This window comes from Harpegnathos saltator, unplaced genomic scaffold (assembly GCF_003227715.2).
Source record: "Harpegnathos saltator strain DR-91 unplaced genomic scaffold, Hsal_v8.6 scaffold364, whole genome shotgun sequence".
In the NCBI taxonomy this organism is placed as follows: domain Eukaryota; kingdom Metazoa; phylum Arthropoda; class Insecta; order Hymenoptera; family Formicidae; genus Harpegnathos; species Harpegnathos saltator.
In genome coordinates, this window is record NW_020230166.1 from 730001 (window position 1) to 756500 (window position 26500).

The following is a 26500-nucleotide window of genomic DNA, read 5'->3' on the forward strand; positions in this document are numbered from 1 at the left end:
GCCACTGCCACTTGCTCGCGATCAACCCCCGCCTCGTCAGTCGTCCTTTTGTCCTTTTCTCGAAGGATATGTTTCGTCGGGTTTTTTCAAGGATTTCTGCGGTGAAAGGCTCGGTACACGCGCGGCTCAGTTCAAAAGAAACGTTTCGGTTTACAAAGCAACAGAGAAGAACTCAATTTCCTCGGTGCTCTTTCACCATCTTGTTATACGATATAGTAATAAGTGTAATGTAACGTAAAAGAGGGGGGAGAAGACCTTTACGTTCTACAAACGTAATGTGACGTTGCAAAAATTGTAACGCGTTTCATGTGAAAATCAAAGTAATCATAGCCGTTGCTGAAATACCTGAGCCGAACACGTCCAAATTATTAATTGCCGGCTCTTTGTCTCTTCTTTTCTTCCGACTTGTATATCATATTATTGAGACTCGCGTAATTCGCAAAGAGAACGCGCATCCGATTTGAATTCCGATTTACTCCTCTGGACGCACGACGAGATCGGGCTTGGTCCTGCCGAAGGCAGACGCGCGACGACCGTCATCAGGACGACCGTGTATAAACGTTATTCTATCACATGCTGCTCACTTTACTCCGTGACGACGGAAATTCTCGAGCGGAAACCGAGCCGGACGATTCGCCACGCTCAGACATGGAAATGATCAGTGCGAGTTCGCGCGAGTCGATCAGATTTCATTTCGCAGGCTGTATCTTCTTTTTTACTCGCACTCCTTTGCGTTGTCGCGACGATTTTCTTGCCGTGAAAATTTCACCGGCGCGTGTAAATTTCAAATGGAAATCGATACAGTGAGCCGCCGAATTATTTATCGCCGAACGCGCGCGATCTTTTTTGCGGCAAAAACAATCGGGAGAATCAATATTTCCGATTTGTGGAACATTTGCAAATGCGGACCAAGTTTCACGCGAAAAGCTAATTTCTATCAATTTAATTTATTTCGGTATAGCATTTGCTCCGCGCGCGCGCGCGCGCGCGCGGGGAGGGTAGCTTTTATTGCTTCATATTATCACAAACTCTCTCGCTTTAAATTAAAAAATGAAGAAGACATTTCCCCGTTTAATGTACCGAAGGGCTTATGTATACATATCCTCCCTGCGAGTAAACAAAGGATAAAATATAATGCGCGAATTTGTAATACCATTTTCATCATTTTGCGCGATTTTATCCGAACGAGCGATTTATGAATTTTCGGAAAGACAGAGGCTGAAAAATATGCAGAAGGACGACTGATCGTTTCCATCTCGAGCGACGCGCGAATATCACGTGCGAATTACAAGAATAAGCAGAAGAATAAGTAGGCAAAATAAAACGAGAGCGAACTGGCAAGACAGAGAGAGAGAGAGAGAGAGAGAGAGAGGGAGGGAGGGAGGGGACGAAAGGGAAGGGAAAGCGAGGAAACGAAATCGTACTTGAACGAGCTGACTGACTAACGTCTCTCCGGCGGCGAGACGAGCAACCTTCGAGCTTATCGCTCGGACTGACTAGCAGATCCGTTGCGCTCGTGATAACAGCGTGATTTTAGTACGCGCCGCGTATTGTCTGTTGCGATACCGGCGCGATCCCTAGAAGATTTTGGACCATTTGGCAGTGCGATACGCGGTCTCGAGGTCGGATCCCGTCGCCAAGCGTCGCTTGTATCTCCACGAAACATTGCACACACGCACGCACACGCGCACACACACACACACACACACACATACATACATTCACATCGCCAATCGATTCGACCTGATCAAAGCAAGCTCGATCGAGCAAATTTGCCAAGTTTTTTCACCACCTTCCGGGAATTCGTGACAACGAATGTGTTCCGACGACGCCGGAGATCCGAAAAATTTCAGGTTGACGATCGGACAACCAAGAGAAATCGGTAGATTTGAGTTGGAAGATGACTCGCGAGTCAAATGATAATTTCCTACCCTGTTTAATCGGCGGTTTCGAGCAGCGATCGAAATTTGTGAATCTTTAGATCTCTTCAGATTTACACGGTTTGTACCGAACATTTTTCTCAGTACGTAAGCACACTTACGTGATCACACAGACACCATCGCGCGAGAGATCGCGCGATAAGCAACACACGACTAAATGACGATCACATAAAGAACACGAAGGGAAAAGTTACACACTCGCGGATGGAAGTGTCGCACGGGGGAGAGCCGTCGCGACTAAATGAAATCACCGCCGCGAGGAATGCGAAAAGGTTGCGCGACAATTCCTGAGAGATACGACCGACGAAGGGAGACGGCGATCCGCAGAGGAGCCTCCGACGAGCTCGAGTCGCGTCGGCAATCTCGCAGGACGACTTCGCGCGAGGGCCGCGCGCATCATCGTAATCACCGCGAGTCCGTCTCCCCGGCGCTTTTTGGCGGCCGCGTTTTTTCTAGGATTTTATACTGCTGCGCGTCGCCGTTTCTACTGCGTGAATTTTGATACTATTCGCAATCGCTCCGCGCGCAGGACTCGCGATCGTGGACGTCAACGCGCCCGTCGCCGGGGGGATGATCGATCGACGCGCGGATCGACGCCGGGCAAAAAGTAGACTGATCGAAAGAGTGCGATGGAGAGAGAAAGGAAGACGCGGAAGATGACGGAACGCTTTGCCTCCCTCCGTGTCGACTAGAGAGGGACGAAGAGGGGGGAGGGAGGCAAGTGTCCAGCCCGAAGCACACAGTAATCGTGATATCGAGCATTTAAGCGATCAACATTCCACACGAGTAGCCTAGTAGTCTTTAATCAATTGCCGATAATCACTCGAACCGAACAGCATTCAGAGAATTCCTCGACGAGAAAGCGATATTCTTCTAAGAATCCTGCTCGGCCAAGTTGGCAAAACTCGCAAAGCGAGCGTGCGGGGAGGGGGGATAGGAAGCACTCATCTTGCTCGTCTGCGAGCAAGTCTGAAACGTGTCGCTTGCTTCTTGCAAGAGAGGGACGGAGAGAAAGAATAATTCCGACTCGAGCCGTTTGGAGTTTTCCCCGGCTGGCGGCGCGCGACCGATCGAACGGATTATCGCAACGTCGTAATTTATTAACGCGCGCGTTTATTAATCGTAGACACCGAGATACCACCTCTAGGCTGCAGTCGGGGTCGGCGAAATTGCTCCTCGCGAGTCAACGGCGACGCGAGATTCATCCCCCGCCTCGAGCACCGCGGACGTCGATCGAGAGGTTCACCGATCGACGACGACGATGACGACGACGACGACGATGATGATGACCGGCGTTTTGATATATCCGCTTTTCATTCCTTACGCGCGTGCGTGTGTATGTATACACCGTCTCTCCCGCGTACACCTCCGGCGTTTATAATTTTCTACAAGCACACAGGCGAAGACGCGCGGAAAAGCGAGAGAAAGAAAGAGAGAGAGAGAGAGAGAGAGAGGGAGTGAGGGAGAGAAAGAGGCGGCGGGAGGACACGCCGAAGAGAAAAGACTGTTCCGACACGATTTTCTAAGAATATAAAGAAAAGACAAAAAGACGAGCGAGAGGCTCAACGAGGAATCGCGAGGAGGGCGAACGAGAGGCCGAAGGGTGGCAAGGCGCGGTGGCTGCTCTGCGCATTCCACGGTCGGCGTCGCGAGACAAGTAGCGACTAGCGGAGAAACGTAGAATTTATACGAATGCTCGTGATGAGCGACGTGATATAGTTTATCGCTTAGGCCGGCAATGGTATCGTCACCGGCAATGTTGTAACACTTTGCGACCCAACGTCGCGCCCGAGTCGCAGCGAATTCGAGGATTTCCCGCGGCCGCGGCGAGAAGGAAACGACTAGAGGCAAAAGCAAGGAGACGAGAGAAAGACAGAGAGAGAGAGAGAGGGGTGAAACAACGACGTGTGCGATCATCGACTCAAGGACGACCCTCTCTGCTCGATTATTGCCTGCTTTTATCACGTAATTACGCACGATCCTCATTCCTGATATACGCACGTGAACTTTGTGGAGCGGGAGGAAAGAGAGAGAGAGAGAGGGGTAGAAAGGGGATGTCTTATACCCGAGGCGGGCGTAATTTTCCGCGACGATACCACTGCCGGATTAATTAACGACGTTTCAGCGGAGCGGAGCGACCGATCTTTCGGGTATCGCCGGAAGGGCGGCGGTCCTCCCCGAGGCGGAAGAGGAGGAGAACAAGGGCGAGAGGAGGGCGCACTCGCGCGTCTCTCGGCATCCTCGTCACTCTATTATATTCGCATTTATTCGCAAACGTCCAGCAATCGGATATCCTCGAACGCGCGGAACGCGGCCGGCCGTAATTATGTTAAAATTATTGTACTTGGCATTATTGTAGGGGGAGAGTGCAAGTGAGTGTGTATGTGAGAAAGAGAGAGAGAACGAGAGAGAGAGAGAGAGTTGATATTATATATTAAATATAGTATATTGAGAATCTTTAAGAAGCCAACGTGTTATACCGAGAGCAGCATAGCATATTTTAACGCGCCGGCTGAGCCCGACGCGAACGACCGAGAGCCGCGCGCCGGTGCGTCGTCCGTCGCCGCAGGACGGACGAGTGAATAGCGAAAGTGAGAAGAGAGAACGTCAGCACGAGGACGAAGAGAGGAAGAGAGAGAGAGAGAGAGAGAGAGCGAACGGCGCGAGACTCGCGGGACAATGGAAGGCGTCGCAACCGGCGGCGCCAAATTCGCCGACTCGACGTTGTCGAAAATCAAGCGACGACGACGCGTCGAGCGCCTCCTCTCACCTCTACCTGCGAGGGCTCTCCAAGCTCGACGACGTCGGTTCCTGGGAGCTTCTCTCCTCACCCGGCCGCTCTCGCAGGGGGTGGACGTATCGGCACAATCCGGCCGTCGTTCGTGTCGGCAACGGCACGCGTAACATTGAGTTGTTGAACCGCGCGACGCACGGGAGCTGACACGTGTATGCATGTATGCGCGCGTGTGTGTGTGTGTGTGTATGTATGTATGTGTGCGTGTGTGTGTGTGTGTGCGTACCGTTCAGCCCGCAGCGATCAAATCGCCCGCGCGACGACCGAGGGTGCAACGATATTATTGTATCACTCGTAGGAAGAAAGAGAGGAAGAAGCTAGAAACCGTGCTCGACTTGGATCGAATCGCGACGACTCGGCCGAAGCCGAACGACGCGGGGGAAGGGGTGGTAATTAATTAACGCCGCCGCGCACGCGGGGGTGCTGAAAGATTCACGCACCTACAACCGGAGGGAAGTATTTATTCATCGTCGTGTCTATTCGCCGGCTATAGATTGATTATCGACACACGCTTGTTGGAACTGCGCGCGCGCGCGAGAGAGAGAGAGAGAGAGGCTGGGGAGGGAAAGAGAAAAAACGGGCATGTGGATTTGAATAATTGTTCGTTCGTTCGTCGCGCCGCAGCCACGGCCGTCGTGTCGTCGTCGTCGACGTCGACGATGACGACGACGACGACGACGACGATGATGATGATGACGATGACGACGGAGGGGGGGGGATCCGATTGTTGGGGGGCCTCGCGGGCCGCAGGTGCTCGCCGTTAGCGCGTAAAATACAAGACACGTTTGTACAGATCGTTCGATGCGGGCGATGCTCTTCTTTCATTCTCCACGAGCGAGCGAGCGAGCGAGCGAACACGCACGCGCGACCTTTTATTGTTATCATTATACACTCGAGGCGCGCGCGGAGGACAGCAGGATTTCCGAAGCGAGCTGCTGCTGCCGCGCGTCGCCCTTTTCTATTCGTTTTTCCGACGACGACGGGGTGTCCTCTCCTCGCGGAGGATCCTCCTTCCGGCGGAAGCGAGCTCTCTCGCCCTCTCGGCGCGTTTTCGCCGTTTAACGCGCGGATCTGCACGAGCGATCGAGCCGGAGAGGATCGGGAGAGAGGCAGCGCGCGCGTTCCTCGCGGCGCCTTTCTTTCCCCGTTAATGACGGCGGCGATCGTACTACTCTTCAGGTAACGCGGCTGTGTAATCGTTACCTCGACGCTTACTTGACGCAGCCGCTCGTTGCAATTGCCGGGTAACGATAACGAGCCATTTTCTTTTTTTCGGCCGAGTGAAAAGCGGCTGCGATGAACGAGCCGCTCTCGATCGACGAGGCCGCTTCTTCGCCGGGTCTTATTTATACGAGTTTTTGATACGAAGGAAATGCGACGGGAGGAGGAATAGAGGACGACGAGAGCTCGGGAATCCTCGAACGCGACTCGCGCACCAGGACACTGGCGGTGCCGTTGGCGGAGATTCGTCCAGCGACGAGCTGATATGATCCTTGCCTCGGGGCCGGACGTCTCGATTCACGCATATTGTATACACGCAATCACTCTCTTACCATTCGATGTGCGTGTGTGTGTGTGTGTGTGTGTGTGTGTGTGTGTGAGTGTATGTGTGTTATAGCGCGCCTCACAGCCTACGGCTCTTGTGGGGCTTCGCTGACGGAACGAACGGGAGAGGAAGAAGGAAAAAAAAACACACAGCCCACTTTTGTACGCGCACCTCTCGGCGCGGCTCAGAGCCTCATATCGATTTCTAACCAGGAAGCGGAGTCGATACGCGCACACACCAGCCTGCCTAGCCTCGGAATTATTCAGCATCTTTCAATTGTCGGGCCGATTTCCGTCGATTCCCGAGAACTCGAATCGAACGGTGCGGAATCGGCGATGCGGTGAAGGAAACACGTGACACTCGATGGACGCGCACTCTTCGGCTCGCTCCGCCTCGCCTGGCCATCGGCTGTGCGAGCGGTTTGTTTAAGTGCACTTAATTACATCTTAATCATGTAAATTAATCGAACGCGGCGGTATCGTAGCGCCCGACGCTCGGCGCGTGCGACGGACTGACTTTCCGGCGTGTCGTCGTCTTCATTTCCTTCCAAATTCATTTCGAGAGACCCGCGACGTCTCGCGAGCGAGCTCCTCGGCCGCCGCGCGGATCGTCTCTCGCGCGGGAAGAACCGACTGACAAGGACGGGCGATCTCAGCCGGATTTTTCATCGGTTTCATCTCTTCGCGATCCCTCCGTTCTGTCGAACGCTGAGAGCCCAGGGTGAATGCTCTCTTCATTAAACGAAACACGGGGTCTGGTCTTTTTAGCTGCACCGCTGAACTGGTGCAATAAAAGTTAGAGTGAGAAAAAAATGTACTTGTCTCGCTCTGACTCATTGCACTAGTTGAGCAGTACAGCTAAAAAGAACAGACCACCTGTCGAAACTCGATTCTGCGTTGAGGAGAGTCGGTTCGCGCTCGAAAAGTCGAGCGGGAAAGATCGATTTCTCGAGGTGAACAGGCCATTCCCCGAAGACGAAATCGAGATCGCCCGTCACCAATCCGCAACACACGCTCGCGCGGAGGAACTGCGCGCTCTCGGCTTCGGCTCGCCGAGAGCTCGTCCATCGATCCGACCGATTTGGCGCGTCGATTTGTGCCGCGACCATGTCTATTTCCCGCGATCTTCGGCCCACGTCGTATCGACTCCGCGTTGCCTGCCTGCCTGCCTGCCTGCCTGCCTGCCTGCCTGCCGACTCGCCGTCACGCTCCGCTATTTGTGCGATCCCGAAGGCGCGGCGGCGGGATCGAGCCCCGCGGACGCGATTTCCGACGTAGCGCGCCGCCTCGAAATAACGACCTAATAGCTCTCGGTTGATTAAGTCCCGGGCTAAATAGTCTCGCGACACGAAAACGCCGATCATCCAGCGCGAGAGCGACTTCGACGCCCCCCCCGAGGACGACGCATCCCGCGGTGAAGGGCGCCGAGGCCGCGTCCCCATGTTCGACGTCCTCGAGATGCCTTCCGCTTCGCGCGTCACCCGCGAACAGACATTCGCGCGCGTCGTCGCCTTTCGCCGACCAGACAATCCGCTTAATTATGTCACGCATCGCCATTCTTCAGCCCGTCACGCACGAGACTCACCTCGGACGAGCCGCAATTCGCGCAGGATTCTACCCGCGCGAGGGACAATTCGGCGTTGAGAGCTCGAGTCGAGGCTCGCGCGAAGCTCCTGTCGCGTCCGACGGGAAAATTTCGCGAATGAATTCTCCTGTCGGATCATCGATGCGAGCTTCCTCGTTATCGTTACTCAAGCTTCAAGTCGGGTGCCACCGCCGACTGTCAAACTGTCAAACTGTCAACTGTCAACTGTCTGAGGGTTGCGCAAACAGTCAAGCGCCGCGTCGCGCCGGACCTTGAACCCGCAAGATGGTCGCGTCGGCCTAAGAAGAGGAGGACGAGACTCGGCGAGAATTCCTCCTTTCGGGGGCAATTTTTGACAGGCGGGGAGGGGGGTGGAAAAAGACCGGGATGACGGAAAATCCACGTAGTTTCCTACTGCTCGGTGCGCGCGACTTTACACGCGCGACCCCGACACCGATTATTCGCTACTCTCCGCACTTTTACCGCGCGATCAACCGCTGGCGATTTGAAAGACTGATAGCGTTAGGCAGAAGAGAAGGGCAGCGGCAGAGGGGGATGAAAAAATAAGAGGAAACAGATGCCGAGGTATGGAGAGATCACACACCGGGGATCGCGATCGCGCGTGACGTCGAATCGGCGAGTCCCCGCTTTTCCGCCACGGGACACGCACGACTGCGACTTCTTTTCCCGAGTGTCTTTTTGGTCATTCGATTATGATAATTAATCGGGGTTAATCGAGAGAGTGCAGTAAGTCGCGGATATCCGACAGGTCTGCGAGGAATAACGAAGGTGATACGTCACGTAGCTTGAGGAACGCTGCGAGGATTTCTCTCTATCGAGAAGGATCTCGGCCGAAATTGAGTTTGTTCTCTCGCAAACAGATTTGTGTTAATCGGGATATCGTTAAGGATATTATTAAGAGATACGATGCGACGGCACGTAACACCTTCACCCTCGCCGAGCGCCGCTCAGCGGAGGCTTCTTCCGCGGAGAGAGTTTCCGCCTTTGTCGCCGATTAACAAACGCAGCGTCTCGATCCCCGGCGGTGACGAAAGCGACCGGACGAAGAACCGAGATATATATATATATATATATATATATATCCTGCCTCGTAATCCATAAGAATTCACACGACGTGCAAGGAAGAAACATAGAGAAAAGACTGCTGGCCTCGGCCGGTGCACTTTCCGAGGGAGACTTTCGAGCGCTGATCATTCCCTACTTGGAAACGTCGAATTAGTCGGGCGAAACTCACGCTACGCGCTGCTCTAATCTCGAGAGAGGGGGGAAAGGAAGAGAAAAAGGAACTCAGGACTCCGGAAGTGCACGAGGTGCCGCGAGCGGGTCGACGATGATCTGGTGGGCCGTCGAGAGCCTCGGAGCAGGCAGCTGAAGAAAAGCAGAAGAGAGAAGGAAACGCGAGGGAAACGAGATTCAGGGGAGGGAGGAGGGCGAAGGAAGATGAAGAGGAAATCATATTCGCATTTCACACACACACACACACACAAAACACAGACACGACCACACGCGAGAGGCGAACACAGACCCACACCACTTCACGTGTACACTCGCATTAACGAATAGAGGAAAAAAAAAGATAGTCTACTGTGCTGCATACATATTTAAATTTAACGGAGCATTAAGATAAGCATGGGTGTGCATCTTAGATGTATTAGAGGACCTCACTTTCGCCACTTCACACACGCGCGTTTTTTAACATTAATTATTATACAGAGCGTTATACATAGCGCGCGCGGCCACGGCGACGACGAATGCGAGGGGCTGGAGGGAGGGGGAGGGAGGTGGAGGGAGGGACCGAGGAGCGCGGAGAGCGAGTTGTCGAGCGAGGTGCCGAGGTTGATGCGAAGTGAACGCGCAGGACGATCAGGACGCCGATCTTCCATATTTAATAGGTCTTAGTTGTAGCGTTACGTTTACGTTGTAAACACATTGCGAAACGCGCGTTACGCGTCCGCGAGCGGACACCCCTCGCGGTGTCTCCTTCTTCTCCCTTTTCGCCTTTCTTATTTCGCCGGTGTGCAATCCTTGCCCTTGGGACGAGGTCCTCGACGAGCGACAGGTCTGGCTGAATCTGAGGATATCAGGCAGACCTGCTCGCTCTCTCGCTCTTCCTCTCTCTCTCTCTCTTCCTCTCTCTCTCTCTCTCTCTCTCTCTCTCTCTCTCTCTCGCGAAGCTCCGCGGATCGCGCGGACACGCGTCGCCCGCGAAAGTCGCAAGCTGGGACAATTCCCCGGAAAGCCGCAACGTCGCGAAAGCCCAACACCGAGACGATTAATACGCGAGTCGGCTAGCAACAAATTTTAGCAGCGATTAACGCGAGACGCAATCGTTGCCCGGGCAACGAGGAGGAATTATTAGACCGAAAATAGAGCACACACAGGTGCGTGTTAATATCTACGTATTCGGGGGCACGCTCAAATGAGCAAGCACTAATCCAGCCGCCTGTGCAACGAGACAATCCCGATACCTCGACGAAATTGCATTCCAAAGTTGCTCGTCTCGCTGCTCGACTTTCGAGCCTATTCCGTCAAATTGCCCCGCGCGCGCCTTCAAAATTCCGCCGCATTTTCTCTCGCGGCCAATGCGTGTCCGTCCGGAAAGCCTCCGACGACGAAAGGATGGAAGATCGCGAGAGAGAGAGAGAGAGAGAGAGAGAGAGAGAGAGAGAGAGAGAGAGAGAGAGAGAGAGAGAGAGAGAGAGAACGACGCGAAAGCTCCCTTCTCCCCTCCCCCCCTTTCCTCTTCTCGTCGGACGCGTAACGCCCGTCGCGGATGATGATTTCTCGCGCGCGCGCGCTTTAGTTCACACTAAGTTGTACAGAGTCATGCGTTTCGCGGTAGCCGTATTGTTGTACAGTAGCGAGTACATGTCGTAGAGCACCCACCGTTAGTAGGAGGTCGCGGGGCTGGGAGGGAGGAAGGGAGGAGGCACCGCACCGTGTCCTGATTGCCGATGCGTCGCAATCAAGACTCCCGCAATCGCGGCGGTCGCTCGACACCGAGCGTCATCGATCGATCGGGCGAGCGAGCGATCGATCGATTTATCACCATTACTATCTCCGTGTGCGTGCGTGCGTGCGTGCGTGCGTGCGTGCGTGTGTGTGTGCGTGTGTGTGTGTGTGTGTGCGTGTGACGTGCGATATACAGAGCGCGCGCGCGCGCGCGCGGCGGCGGAATTATCGGCGCTAATTTCGCGTTCCCCGATAACGGAAGACGCGACCGAGTCCTCTCTCGCTCTCTCCCTCCGTCAGTTGGCATTCTCGCTCGGTCTCTCCTCGGCGAGGGAGGACTCGCGCGAGCGATCCGCTCTCCCTCTTCTCACCCCCCGGAGTAAGACTCGCTGGGGGGATCGAGGGTCATCGTTCATTCTTTCCACTCGTATGTGTTTTCTCATCATCACCATCACCATCACCATCACCATCACCATCACCATCATCACCACACGCGAGATTCACGGCGAACCATGGGCGAGAAGTACTAACGAATGTAGGTGTGTACTACTATGGCTCTTTTATTACTTTCCTTTTCTTTACCACGACGATTCGAGAGAGGATATTGTCGTTATTTCATCGTTGTATTATGTATTATTTATACCGAAAGAGTACCACGTGTGTGTGTGTGTGTATGTATATATATATATGTGTATATATATGTATATATATATATATATGTGTGTGTATATATATATACACACATGCAATAATAATTATAATAAAGATCGACTAGTATATTTCGAACCCGACTGACAACAATTAAAGAATTAAATTACGCTGACGAGCGTGTGTTCCTTTTTGCCCCGTCTACCCCTACCTCTCTTACCGCCCCTCTTCTTTCTCTCTCTGTCTTTCCGCCCGATTTCTTGCGCGGCGTTTATCGCACCCGGCGAGAAATAAAGGATCGCTCGCGCAAAGTGCTTCAGCATGAAGAAAGCATCTCGGTATTCCTCTCTTTTTATATTTTTGCGGGCGTGCCGGGTTATACTTTTGGAAAAGGGTGCCGCATTTTCCTCCTCCGCCTGCCACCCCATCTGCCGCGCATCCTCTTCCGAACGAGAAATTAACATCCTGGCGTATTTTCGAACCGACCGAGCGACTCTTTCAGAAACGCACGAGAGGAAGAGACTCGCGGCGTTTCTGAGGCCTCGCCGCAACGGAGGAAAGGAGAAAGGGGAAAAGGCCGGAGGAGGAAGAATTTTCGTCAAAGGATTGTATGCTTAAGTGATTAAGGCTTCGCCGCGGAAATATGCATATTTTCGTACGAAATCGAGGAGAGAAGAGCAGAGAGACGGAGAAGGAAACACGCGCGGACGTTGAAAGGATTACGAGCGTAATCGCATTTTTGACCTTTCGTCCTGGCCGATTGCGATTTTATTGCGTCGCGGGGAACGAGCGAGCGGCGAGTGCGGTACCGCCGTTGCCGATAACGAGATTCGCGAATCGCTCGTTTCGCGCGCGCACTTTTTTTGCGCGCGGTCGGCGTGCAAAGAATGGCGGCAGAAAAAGAAGGAGAGCGGCGAAACGCGCGAGCGAAAAAGACCGACGACGACGACGAGACGTAAGGGCGCGTTGCGACGCACGCGGGGGTGGCTCGCTCGGACTCGGTCGTCCCGGTAAGAGAGGAAATCCGCCGCGGGGGCGGCGGTGGGGGCGGGAGGGGGGAGCGCACACAGGACGGTGGGAAACCGAGTTCGGCGGCGGCGGGGCCAATTGTTAATTAAGACGGCGGATTGCCGTGCGGATTGACAATTTGCAATTGTAAAATCCGTTCCTCGTGTAATCTCGTCCGTCTCCCGCGTCGCCCGGCCGGGGCTCGCTCGCTCGCTCGCTCGTTTCCAATCGCATGGAAATTGTTTCGCCCGGCAGTTTTCCACGTGCCGCGGAAAAACGAATTTCGAGACGAAAAGTTCCAGCGGGACGGACCGACGGCCAGTCGGTCGCGGCCGCGGCCGGACAGGTGGATCTCCCACGGAAAAGGCACATCGGAGATGTCCCGCGGAAAAGGTGGAAAACTTGCTCGAGATCTGCGTCGGGTGACGCAGTTGGACGCAAATTGATGGAGGAAGGGAAAATGGGAGGGATACGAGGTCTCCGGCTGTTCCCGAGTCGGGAAAATTCTCTCATAACGACGCGACGGTGGATCAACACAAGTGACGATAATCGCAATCAATGGTGGCCGGGTGAGACAATAACGACGATAACGACAAAACGACACGCACCGATTGATCTCCCGCGGTTTTGTAGAAAAAAAGTTATTAGTTAATAATCGCAACATCCTGCCGCGCATGCGGCTCGAATAAGCGCGATGCGATGCAGCGTCGTTCTCTGCAGATCAGTTTTTCCCCGCTCTCTCGTTTTTCTTTCTTAAGAAAAATAAAAATATTTTCCTACGCAGTTTCTCCTCCGAGCAACGGGGGTGGGGCGGGGCGGGGCGGAGGCCCTGTGTCGTTTGCGAGGGAAGAGGTGGGTGTCGAGAAATAATCTCAAGTAGGTCGATCGTATTTTAAGTCGACCAAGTGTATACACTCGGTTGAACAGGGCCAGCTGCAGCCCGAGATAAGAAGCATCGCCCACGTCACATTCCCCATGGAACACGATAGCGTAGCGTTTACCCCCATAATTCCTGCCCTTTAAGCCCTCCCCCCTCCTTTCCTATTTTTCACGCGCGCTCCGATCGCCCAGACGACGACGCGCGCTGACGATTATTAATTAGCTTCACAGCGATCGTCCAATTGTCGTCCCTTTTAATTGTCGCGATATTCTCCTCTCCCGCTCGCGGTGCCCCTTACGTTTTTTTTTTTATTTCAGTCAAGCGGGCCCGACAACTCTTGCAATTTTTCTCTTAAAGTAGCAGTCGTCCGGGGGAATTCAGTCGTCTCTGAAATTTGGGATTCGTCTCTCGGAGGGTTTTATCTCGCCGACGCGTCGACCAGCAGCTCCGAAGGATTCCGGGATTTTCCACGGGGCCGAGGACGAGAGGACAAAGTGGAAAGCGGGTTTAAACGCTCGCGAAATAACCCGCTCGGCGGTATCGCGCGTGGCGGACGGTTCGTATCGCTTTAAACAGATTCGATCGAAACCAATCGGTGGCTCGTACCCGTCCGCAGCCCGGTTCTCGTTTCACAGCCGCGTGAACAAATCACTCGTTCCACCCCCATGCGCGAATGCGAGAGGGGATCCTTGGCTCGCTGGAGCAGCAGGTAAGGACTCTCTCGCAGTTTCACGCCGGCCATCGGAACCACCAGTGGTGCTTTCGCGCCACCATTCGCGGTAATCGTAATCCTAATTGCTCGCGGACTACGCAGGAGGACAATTTCGGCTTTGCCTTACGAAATATCACGCTTTTCTCCTCGGTTCCCGCAAGCTCTATTTTTCACTATTTCCCGAGAGATAGAGAAACGCGACGACCGCTGTGTTCCATCATTACGAATTCGCGAGGTTGATTAAATTGTTAAAAACGCTCTGAATAATTAATTGGAAATTAATTAAAATTCCGTTGCGGACGGGAATACCCAAATTACCCAGCCCGACTGGCGCTGTAATTTTACGATTTCGAGGAGGTCCTTCGCGAGAGAGAGAGAGAGAGAGAGAGAGAGAGAGAGAGCGAGAGAGAGAGAGAGAGAGAGAGAGAGAGAGAACGGAGCGATCTTGAGAGAATTGCCGATGGCGAGCACGAGCGACAACGCGACCTCCGTGGAGTCCTCGAAGAAATCCTTGGACCTCGCGAGGAAGGAGTTGCGCTCGTTATTGGGCAAGATGGACGAGCTGCGGCTCCCCGTTAAAGCGTGGCAGCTACTCCGCGCACGTTCCCGATTGAGAGCAACGCGGATGAAACTACGCGCGAGGCACCTGTGGATCTTGCTGATCGCCACGTGGATGACGGTGCAAGTCGCGCGGAACCGCGCGCAGACCTATCGATACAACAAGGTGAGAGAGAACGAGAGAGAGAGAGAGAGAGAGAGAGAGAGAGAGAGAGAGATTTCCGATCGCTCGATACTTGACGCCTCTATTTCGGACGGATGCATTCTTCCCTCTTCGGACGCGAAACCGCGGCCCCTCCCCCGCCGGTCGCGTCGCCCTGTTTCCGCTTCTCTACTGACCGCGCATCGGCTCTTCGTCCGACCGGATGACGGAGCGCCGACGAATAATCGCCTCGTCAAATTCAACCTCGCCTCTCCCGCTTTTCTGGAAAATTCTTATCACCCCCTGTCGAGAATAAACCGCTCGGGGGGAGTGCAGAAGCTCGAAATTAAAGGGAGCCCAATTTGCCTGTCGCGCGTGAGCGCGACGAGCCGATTCAGCGGATCGAGCGTCACCAGCGTGAATATCGCTTTTCCAGTGCTTGATACCGATGCCGATGTTTACGCAAAAAGTTTTCCGCCCGCCAGAGGACTGCTCGATCTGCCAGGACGTTCAACAGGTTGACAAGCTCGCCGCCGTCGATCCAACGATTTTCGAGCAACGGTACCGTCTAGTATAACCAACTATGTAGTCTGGCGTATCGTTAACACTCACTCACGTACGACGTTCCCCGGCCGCCCCCGAAATCGAGTCGATCACCGCCGTCGCGGATTTCTTCCCGCCTTGTCAGATTCATCCTCGAACTCGTTCGGTCGGTGTCGCAGAGCTTGCGGACGATCGCATCCCCCCTGCGCCAGTGATTCGCGATTCATTGATCAATTTGTTCCAACCAAGCCGCCAAAATGGCCCGAAGTAAAGCTCGCTAAAGTTTGCCCACCCCCTTGATGATCGACTCGTCGCGATATAAATTACGGTAATATTGTCACAATATTATCGATAATCCACGCGTCCGCGACGAGATCTCTCCACGATGACGAACCGCCTCATTTGCACCCAGCTACGCGTACTCCGGCAAGCCGGTGGTGATCACAGACGCCATGGTGAACTGGACCGCGCCCAAGGTGTTCTCCTTCTCGTTCCTCAAGACGCTCTATCACGGCGAGGACGCCAATTGCCAGTTCTTCCCGTACAAGACGGAGTTCCGGAGCCTGCAGGACGTCTTCGACATGAGCGTCAGTCGAGCCACGATGGAGAAGGGCACCAAGCCCTGGTACGTCGGATGGTAAGCGACTCGCGTCTTCAATCCGTTCGGCAGACCGCGATGAATTTTATTTTATTTTCCTCTTAACCGGAATTATCAGCCACTTGTCGGTCGGAGGCTTCAGGATTGGCGTCGCAATTATTTTCGTTAAGGGGGGGATTGCTGGGAGTTACGCCAAACTCGTAAAAATGATGAGAAACGACGGCTATCGATATTCGAGAAAGATGTCGCTTTCGCCGGAGGAGGAGTTGCCTTCGCTTTCGGACCTCGCCAGGCGCACCCACCCGGCCATCGTCGTCTTCCGGCTCGGATTTGGAGAATTTGCCCGTTCTCGTTTGTGTTTCATTCGCCGCCGGAGCACGGGCGAGAGCAAACGGAGCGCGCGACCGCGGGCTTTACGATGATCGTAACTGGAAACTTAAGCGCGCGGCGCATTTTCACGGCTTCCGATGCTTCCTCGAATCACCGATGTGCGCGTACAGTTGCCTTCCGCTAACGGGCTTACGGGGAAAAGCACTTTTACGCGTCATATACGACTCGCGCGGAGTCGCGCGGCTCGAAATTGTGGTCGATAACGTTGCGGGGCGTTTCGTTCCCGCGAGGGGATCGTCGATCCCGAGATATAAAAATATATCCCGAGAAAGTAACACCGAAGGTCGAAGTGAAAATTATTATTATTATTATTACATACGTAATATACATGTATAAAAGTGTTGCAAGAAAGGCGGAGGCTGGCTGATATAATTATATTCTCTCCATCGAGTTCCTGCAAACACGGTGTCTAAAAGACTTCGTTACAAAGTTAACACCGAATCAAGGTTTAAATTAAAAGTCGGCTTAGATGAATCTCGAGAATAAACACAAACGAATAAACGAAGGAGATGCTCGAGGCGCCCAAGTGGGGCCCCGGAAATAACGGTCGAGTGGATTTAAATTTAAATAAATTCTAATGACTAAATATACCGACACATTAAATAAATACACCGATATACATTTAAACAGATGCATTCTTTTAATCTCGACTCTCGACGTTAATTTCTCAACCAGGCGCTTTTGGCCGCTATGTTTACGGGAACTCTGGCGTTTGTTCGGTGAATACAGGAATATAACTAGCCCGGCCTTCTTGAGAGACACCCTGTACATACACGAGCGCACGTACGTGTATCTCTCTCTGTATTCTCGCAGGAGCAATTGCGACGACAAAATCGGCGCTATACTGAGACAGCATTATCACAGGCCGTACTTCCTTCCCGCCACCGCGGAGAGCGAGAAGACCGATTGGATCTTCATGGGGAGCCACGGATATGGCGCCCCGATGCACGTAAGTCTCGCGGAGGGAGGCGCGTCTCTTCGCGCGGACAATAAATCGTCAAAATTAGCAACAATCCGTCGCTCAGCGGAGGGTCTCATCTCGCTCTGACGTGACAAAGAGAAAGGGATGGATAAGAGGAGTCAAACCGTCGCGACGTATCGTTCGAGTAGATGATGACCGCGTCATTGTAATTCCCGCGAGTCTCGCGGCGATCGCGATCTCCCGCCGCCCCCCACCCCCGCTCCCCTCTTTCACGTTGTCGTTGATAACGCATTGCGGAAAATATGAAATCTTTCGAGGTGGACGACGTGGAGCATCCCTCCTGGCAGGCGCAGATAAAGGGTGAAAAATTGTGGATTTTGGAGCCGCTGCGCGAGTGTCATTATACGTGCAAGAGGCTGGAAGTGATAGTGCAGCCCGGCGAAATAAGTGAGTCTCTCTCTCTCCCTCCCCCCCCCTCTCTCTCTCTCTCTCTTTTGTCCGCTCAATAAGCGTCCAATGACTAACGACCGGATTAATTGCAAATAAAATCGATTGCCTCTTTCACTCCACCCATCTCGTATTTAGCGACCGACGCGGCTCCGCCTCCCCCGCCCCTCGTTCTTCGTTCCGAAAGTCACGTTCGTCGACGTTTGTTGTCGGGGAGCGCTCGCTCGCGACCGAGTTTTACTTGAAATTCGCGATGCAAATAGCCGACACGTATCCATATGCTTCCTTTCCCGCTTCCTCCTCCTTCTTTCTATACGCGTACATATACTGTGTCCTTTTGTTGCAGTCGTCCTGGACACCAATAGATGGTACCATCAGACGAAAATCGTGTCCGAGGACATGAGCATCACCATCGGAGCGGAATACGATTAAAACGCTACGAATTGTTGCATAATAATTTTATGGCTCGTTAGCTCGTGTGTTCGCTCTCGTTGTAGCGATGATAAATGCAAAATAATCGGCGCGACGAGCCGAACAAGAAAGTCCATGTGTGTAACGTACGAATCTAATAAACGCAATAGTAGAGCGTACCGCAGTCGAAATTCTCGTTCCACATCGATCCTGCAAATTCCGAGTCGAACTCGAAGGGTCAATGAAGAATCTCGAGGTATCTTGGCCTACCTGGACGCTGCAAACGGCTACAATCTGCTTGTTGCTGTTTTCTTCGTGTTAAAGATGCTCCAAGGAACTCGGAGAAACTCGAGCAGGAATTGCGCTCGTTCAAGAATGATTCCAGGCTTCATTTTTATGTCTTACTTACATTTGTCTTCATCCGCTTAACTTGACACGCTCGCCCACGGCCCAGTTACAACAGCGAAATGCAAAAGCGAAAATATAAAGTTGAATATTTTTCGTCCGTGTTCACTTTATCAAAGTAAATCTGTTTTAAACTGACATTTAGAAATTACAAGGCAATTTGCAAGGGAAATTCCCAACGATGAATAATAAACTCTGTCAGCGAACGTGTCAAGTCAGCAATGTATCAATTATATAATTACTCAGCTGCGCAGATGAAATGAGGGGAGGGTAAACATCAGAGGATTCAATAAAGGTCAAAAGATATAAGAAAGAACAACACATTTTATTTTCGCAATTTTTCTTTCTTCTTGTGTCGCTGGAAGATTCCCGGCACACTCGTAGCACAACTCTTAACCTTGGATAACCTTTCGTAAAAATAACGATCGGAACCATTCGTTCCAAATGCTTCAATTAATAAACTCAACACACCAAATATAACTTTTTAAAATTCCATTCATTCTATTTCTTTATAAGATTAAATATTCTTGTTGTCTTAAAAACGATTGAAAAAATTAATTATATTTGTGTGTTCAGTTGATGCCATTTTCATGAATGTTTAATAATGACGTTGCTCACAGATAATTTGTAATAGTTATCTAAGGTTAAAAGAGCTAAGGTTAAAACAAGCTGTAAAAAAGCAGTAACATGTAGAAATTATTAGAGGCGAGAAAGTCAACACTCGCAAAATTCACATTGCATTCTTAGGCCGGCACTCGTAGTCGCGAATTATTCAACATGCTTCATTGAGATCATTGAAAGTACAAGAAATCGCAGAGTCACACGTAATGGAACATTGTCCGACCGTTTGAGAATCATTGTTTATCGCGTGAAGTAAACAAGTACGGATAAGTAGGTCGACGAGTAAAAACGGAGATTCACAAAGCCTCGCGATTACCACGAAAATGCCGGCCTGAATTTCGACTGGGGTGTTTCTCTACTTCCGGTAACTGCAACGCGTCACGCGCCCGTTAAAAACGGAACGTACCTGCGTCGTACAACAAGTGAATTGCATATACCTGAGAGATACATGACGATATCGCCGCCCACGTGTCCTGTGTCCTGCGTCCTGCGTCCTGCCTTCCCGCGATCCTGCATCCCGGGGGCTGCCTCTCTGCCTCGGCACTTGACACTCGCGATTCGATCGAAGACGCGGCTGAAATAACGCGGAGTCGACCAGCTTTAAAGCTCCCGATCCCTCGCGGCGGAACTCTTGATTGATGACGTCGCGGGCGAGAAGACACGCGCGTTGAAGATTCGAGCGTGCCACTTCTTTCGAATGAAAAGACACTCTCGTGTGAAGGGGTACTTCAGCTCGCCAAGACACGCTTGTCAAATGCTCCCGCCTTCAAAGTTAATCAACAGCCGCAAACTGAAACCAATACGCGAGAGGTCGTAATTAACACGGAGCTCACATACATAATTCACGCGCGAATTCACACGCGGCCTCGTGTTCCGCGACGATCACAGTCACCACTACGTTCTCTCTCCGCTTGCCCGCGACCGAATGAACGATAAACGAACAACGACGAAAACAAAGAGCGACCGAAACTCTTCAGTCAAAGCCCTGTCCTTGGTACTAAAGGTGTCAAGGTTATCGAAGCCGAGACCAAGTCGTCATAAATATTTTCGCACACGAACACCTGCTCGAGGATTTTCAGCGTGCCCCGTTCACCCTTCTCGCGTCACTATCCAACATGGCCGCGGCGAGCACGCAGGAGGGCTAATCGGAAGTCCGCGGAAGTAACGTAACGCTACCCTAAGGCCGCGAGTCGTCAATTTATATTTGTCCTGCTCCCCCCTCCTTGAGCCTCGAGATGGTTTCAATCGCCGGCGGCCGGCGGCGCTCTGATGACCGAGACGAGATTATGTTTACGTTTTTTTTTCGCCCATTATTTTGGTATCGCCGTGCGGCGTTGACTTTCCCGTGGCGTCGAAGCGACATTTTCCGTCGGCTCTTCAAGTGTCTCAGCGAATCCTCGACTCGACTTAATTGACACGCGTTCTTTCCTCCCGATAGAATCGCGCACCCGGGCACGCGGGCATCGGCCAGCAGGAGAAGCAGCTAGATCGGAAACTGGGACGGAGGGCGCAAGGACGTGGGCAGCGGTACGTCATGTATTTCCAGATGTACAGATGCATATTTCATATGCATAAATGTAAAACCGTCGACGAGGGGAATAAATAATAAAGAGATGATTAAGTGGACATATTTCATCCGCAGTTGGCTAAATTGTACGATCGATGGCGTTGCTTATCGCGTTGAAGCTAAAAATTAAACGCAGCGCTGGAATATCGAGACAACATTGATACCCCGAAGAGGGCTCTTTTTTAAGGACGCGGGGAGAATGGCACGCGGAGTAATCATTTATCGTGGGGTAAAAAATAGCCTGCGCGAGCCACGAACTCCGTGCACAATTTCGACGGAATTTACACAGTTAATGCGAAATCAAAATTTCCATTCGAGATGTTGCGGCCATATGAATGATATTTACGACGCATTGATTTCATAATTATCCAACACGTCGCCCTTTCAGCGCCGGTCGTTCGCTCGCTCTCTCTCTCTCTCTCTCTCTCTCTCTCTCTCTCTCTCTCTCTCTCTCTCTCTCTCTCTCTCTGTGTCGAAACACCCGGAAAGTAATCAATGGCGAATTCCCGCGCGCGCGAGCGAGCGCGCGCAAATAATCGAACGTGCATCGCGGGAGACGCGGAACACGCGCCACCTGATTATCTCATTAACTCATTAACTCGTAAAAACTCCACAAGACCGAGGAGACCAACCGAAGGAGCTGGGGAATGAAATTACATTTGAAACGCCAGCCCACTATCGGAGCGCGTTTCGGGCGATCTATAATTCGCGAAAGAATTCGAGACGGGATCTGCGAAAGGAACACCTTCAGAAGCGCGATTAATAGACGCACGGAAATAACCAGCGCATGAATCTCCCAACGATCTCGTTAAACCTTTAAACCGCGAGGATAAGGCGAAAATCCACCCGATGACGTTTTTTAATCGTCGCCATTAGATAGCGGCACATTACACAGCGGTGTCCTGCCAGGATTTATAATGTTCATAAATACGTTGGACCATTTCCGTTCGGATAAGAGAAGCTTTTCTCGCCGGCGGAAGGTTATTATGTTTCTTCCAAAAAATTGTACATGATTTAAAACCGTCCGGCACATTGCTGCAAATTTTTACCAAATATCTGTAGTTCACGTACGCCCGAAGAGAAAGAAATAATAAGAAAGATTATGGGATAAAAATTCTGCCGTCTCAGTGGTAACCTGCGGCCAACCTCCCTGCGCCAAATCCCGTCCAAGTCCTCGCGACTTCAGAACTCGCCGCTGATGCACCCTCCCCCCCCGATCGCGCCGCGTATCTCCCGTCACCATCCCTCTCGGCCGCCAACTATCAACGACGCGACGAGCCAATGCGAGTCATCGACTCGCTCATTATTCCTCGCTGTCTCCTACATACTTGACCGCGCTCGCGCCCGGCCATCCGCCGTGACGCACGTCTCCAGCGGCGCGCGTCGCGTGCTGAATTTCACGGTGCCCACGCGCACACGTGTGCGTGCGTTAATCATGCGCTCGCACGTACCTCGCCGCTAGCTGGAAAGTGAAAGGGAAACGGCCCCCGGTGCGCCACTGGGCCCCCTCATGCAGATGGCGAGCCGGGAGTCGCACCTGGCGGCAGGTGAGCCCCGCCGTGGGGGCTGCCTCCATTACGAACGGGGGGCGGGGGGAAGGGGCCGAGGCTTCCTCACCACCTCACCTCTCCCCTTCCTTCCCGACCCTCTCGCCTCCTCCTGGCCCGGCCCCTATCGTCCACCGAGTCGCGATCATATGTTGGCCACTGACCGGCGACCGACGTCGGAGAGAGACCCAAGCCGACGAAACGGTCGAAGTTAAGGCCGACTAAGGGCCGTTTTCGCAGGAGTCGCGCGGGATCACCTGCGGACTCGTTGGGGTTTCTTCGCGATGTTTCTTCAGCTTCGGCTTCCTGGGCCGGAATCAGGACCGGAGTGCTGTGATTTCCTCCCTTTCTCCGCTATTCCTTTTTTTTTACTCCTTTTTTTTATTTTCTTTTCTCTTTTCCTCTCCTTTTTCTTCTCCTGCCGAGGGTCGCGTACAAAAGTGTCTGGCCGAGTTTCAGCTGCTGTGGACACTGGGTGAACGGGAGAGAGTGAGAGGGAGGGAAGGTGGAAAGGACGGGAAGATGGTCGCGTGATAAATATAGACCACGAGCGGGGCGAAAAAATGTAGAGCGGACTTGAGGGTTGGCTTATCGAGGCGAGCGCCAAGAAAATACGTACGTTCCTCTGCCCACCGAGGTGGACACACTCTGGCCACCTCGACGATCGTGTCGTCGCCCGTCGACGACGTTCTCGCTGTTCTCGCGGACTTGCCGACCGCGGCAAGTCCAAAATCGAGAGAGCGACGCGACCGCCGAGAACGAGCTCGATTTTTATCAGCGACCCGCTCGCGCCAATGTACACACGCGCACGCATACATATCGACGCAAGAACGGTGGGAGTTAATTAATTATTGTTAATATTTAGCAATGATGTGAAATTAATGGTAACCATATTAACCGATATTAATATTAGATGTTATTAATTTAAATTACGGTCGATTAATTATGAACGCCGTATTAATTATGGCCGCGAAATGTGCAACCGCAGCGACGGATCCTTCGGGACAGTCCGATCGCGACAGGACTCCGCGCAGGAGGGGAGGGGGAGGGGGGGCCGGGAGCGTAGCTCCTCCTGTTTAGCTCAGACTCGGTCGTTTTGCTTTAACGAGGAGACGCGATCGCGACCACCGCCGCCGTCTCGCCCGTTGCGAGATGCAAATCCACGCTCGCGGAGAGTCAATTTGGAATTAATTACAGGCGCCGATTAAAAATTATGCGGCTCCGTGCGATGGATCCTCCGTCGCGCAGCAAGGGCAAATATCGAGGCTGCTCCACGATCAAATATTTCTCTTCAATCACCGAGAATGTGTAATCCCGTTCAAGAGAGGGTCTCTTTCCCCTCGCCCCCGCTCCGTCCCTCTATCGCTCGCTCCTCTCCCTTCCTTTCGAGCTGGAATTTTTTATCCGGAGAACGTTGCTTGGATTTAATTACAAATCGACGCGAATCGACTGGTGTATCTATACTCGCGCGTGCACCAGCCGCATATTAGCGCGCAGAGATAAATAAACATTTGCGGATCACACGAACCGGAGGGTAATTCCCTTTGATCGTTCGGTGGCACACGCCGCGATAGGTGATCGCGAAGCGGATCTCTTCCCCCCTCCCCCTCTCTCTCTCTCTCTCTCTCTCTCTCTCTCTCTCTCTCTCTCTCTCTCTCTCTCCCTGTTCGCGTCGAACATTCTCTCCTTCTTTCCTTCTGATCGAACTTTCAGTACTTACTCTCGAATCCCGAAAGCCGCTATTAAGGGCAATCTGAAAATTACAGGGAAGGAGATAGCAAGGGCGAAGGGGGGAGAGGGAAATAGAGAGAGAAAGAGAGAGAGAGAGAGACTTTGACGCGTCTGATGTATCGACGGCTCGCGTATACGCGCTTACATACACGCTGCTCCAGTTACGCCAACGAGCGCGCCTCGGTATCGTTTGTGTTAATTACGCGGAATAGCGTATCTCTCCACTTTCATGTCCGACCTGACGTACGCGATCTGTACGAATGTTTGTAGCAGTCGGATAGCTAATATCGACCAAGGAGCGAGGGGGAGGGGGATGGGAGGGAGGGAGGGAGGGAGAGAGAGAGAGAGAGAGAGAGAGAGAACGGATCTACACGAAATGACTATGAATATTAATAGGGAATAATTCGATCTCTCTCGCTGCCGATGAGCGCCTTTTATAAAGCAAATCTGGGACAGCCGTGTCGTGTTTTATTCAGCTCTTATCCCGCGATAATGTCGCGAAATTATCGCGCGCCGCGTCCTTCCAAATCGAGCGAACAACCGAGCTGGACGAGTTGGAACGACGACAGAGAGAGAGAGAGAGAGAGAGAGAGAGAGAGAACGACGAGCGGTAATAATAATCCACGCGATGACCGGGAATTCCAGTAGCTTCTCGCGTAATGAGCGAATCGTCAGAGGTCTCTCTCGACTGGCGTTTCCTTTCCTCTTCCTGCACGCGACGTTAGGACGATCTTCCTTGAGCGTCCGCAGCGTGCGTAATTTCTCCGATTCGCTAAGCGGCGACAAGCTCAGCTATAACGACGAGAGATTCCTCTTCCTCCTCTTTGGTCTTCTTTTATTTACGCGACGACTTTTACGCACATCGCCGTATCTATCCAGTCATCCTCTCGATCGTTTTCCGAGTCCCGCATAATGCGAGCGTAATACTATGAGCGGCGGGCGCGAGCGATGAAATAATTATAGATATCGATTTCTAAAGAAAGCGTACGGCTCTCTCGACGAGAGAGGGAAACGGTAGGACGCACCTGCGTTCTGCCGCTGCGTTCCCGGCTGTTAAAGAGCCGCTAGTTACATTGTTAACCGAAACGTCATTCGCTCCGCTGGGTGCGGGAGGGAAAGGGAGGACAGCGGTAATGACGACGACGACGACGACGACGACGACGACGACGAAGGGGCTGCGCAACGGCGTCGACGGCAGCGGGCGCTGTGTTCGGGGAGATCCGCGTTAATTCGCGAAACAAGCCACTGCGTTTTGTCGCGAGGAAGGCGATGGCGGCGCAAAGATTCCGTTGATTCGCAAAAATCGTGCGCCTCAGCCGCGCGCAAGCGTGCGAATCTCTTCGCGCGAATCGAACTCCGCCGTATCGCCCTAATCGATTTTTTTCTCGCGCACGCTGAAAGTCGCGACCGCGTCCACCCCGAGGCTTTTTGTCTATTTATTTCCCTGTTTGTTTATTAACGGAAAGTTCTCCTTCAAAGAGAAGAAAATATCTTACCCTTTAAGAGATAGGGGAAGGGGAACGGGAGTAGGAAAACTTGCAAAAATGATTATTGACAGAAATCGGAATTAGAAATCACGGCGATTGAATAACAAATCGAGCTGAAATCATCTGGGCCGTTTGATCGCGAACTTATGCGGAGTGGATATTGGATAGATTTAAATGTGGGTCGCGGACAAGCACACACAAACACGTCCATGAATATTTACGCAATATTCGCGGAGCGATCACATCGTCGGCCGGAAATTTTTGGACGCTTATTCGGTATTCTCACTTTCATTCTTATATACCGTCAGAAAATCCGTGCTCCTTCCGCGGAATATATTATTTATCGAGCATCTCGAGGGGAAAGAGAAGAGAACTGTCAAGTGTGTTGTGTGTAAAAATATCGCAGGACGGACGAAGTAGGTCACGCCCTTAAAGAAAAAAAAAAACAAGCGATTATTTATGAACGCGCCTTGCAATTGGAGTAAATTATATTTAGTTCGAGTCGAGATCTCTCTCTCTCTCTCGCTCTCTCTCCTCCTCCCGCTCGCTCTCTCGCGACTCGTCCCTGCGATCCTTCGACATCACCGCTCCCGCGAGCGGAAATTCCTGCCGAGTGTCGTCGGGCGCACTGCGCGCATTAATTAAGGATACACGCAACCGAGATCTGCGCGTCCGATTCAACGACGGCGAGATTTCGGAGAATCATCGCGAAATCGACGGAATCTTCCGACTTCGTCGAGCATCAAAATGATGAAACTTAATTTCCGAGCGTGCGTTTTTACGCAAGCTGCTACATTTTCCGCAGTGTAGCCCGTGTGCTTCCGCGAGCGTATGCATCGCCGTACGTTACGTTTCACCACGTCCTCCTTCACCCTTCCTCAAACACACATACACATATACGCGCGCAGCTACACGCTTACAGACGCGCGCTGAAAATCGCGTCATTCGCGAGTGCGTTTCTACGGACGCGGACGAATCGGCCGGGCGCGTTGCGCTGCGAAGACAAAAATCGTGCGATCGGCCGAGCTCGCCGACAAGACACGCAT

The 26500-nt window shown here is 52.5% G+C and overlaps 1 protein-coding gene across 2 annotated transcripts; it reads left to right on the forward strand.

Annotated features, from left to right (window-relative positions):
• The first annotated feature begins 13892 nt into the window (after window positions 1-13892).
• On the forward strand, window positions 13893-18789 carry LOC105183588 (uncharacterized). 2 transcript variants are annotated; one of them, XM_025300436.1, is made up of 6 exons: window positions 13893-14809; window positions 15222-15346; window positions 15741-15953; window positions 17130-17265; window positions 17556-17685; window positions 18032-18789. In XM_025300436.1, the coding sequence occupies exons 1-6, from the start codon at window positions 14546-14548 to the stop codon at window positions 18115-18117; spliced, it is 954 nt and encodes a 317-aa protein (XP_025156221.1). In that variant the 5' UTR covers window positions 13893-14545; the 3' UTR covers window positions 18118-18789. The 2 variants fall into 2 exon arrangements, with proteins under 2 accessions (XP_025156221.1, XP_011140141.1); XM_011141839.3 differs by having other exon boundaries at window positions 13898-14809; window positions 15741-15965; window positions 18032-18788.
• Window positions 18790-26500: the final 7711 nt, after the last annotated feature.

Excerpts from the sequence above, each read along its gene's own strand:
- LOC105183588 (XM_011141839.3), top strand. The coding sequence starts at position 14,546 with ATGGCGAGCACGAGCGACAACGCGACCTCCGTGGAGTCCTCGAAGAAA. Across the intron at positions 14,810-15,221 it reads AGACCTATCGATACAACAAG|TGCTTGATACCGATGCCGAT; the intron begins GTGAGAGAGAAC and ends TCGCTTTTCCAG. Across the intron at positions 17,686-18,031 it reads AGTGCAGCCCGGCGAAATAA|TCGTCCTGGACACCAATAGA; the intron begins GTGAGTCTCTCT and ends CTTTTGTTGCAG.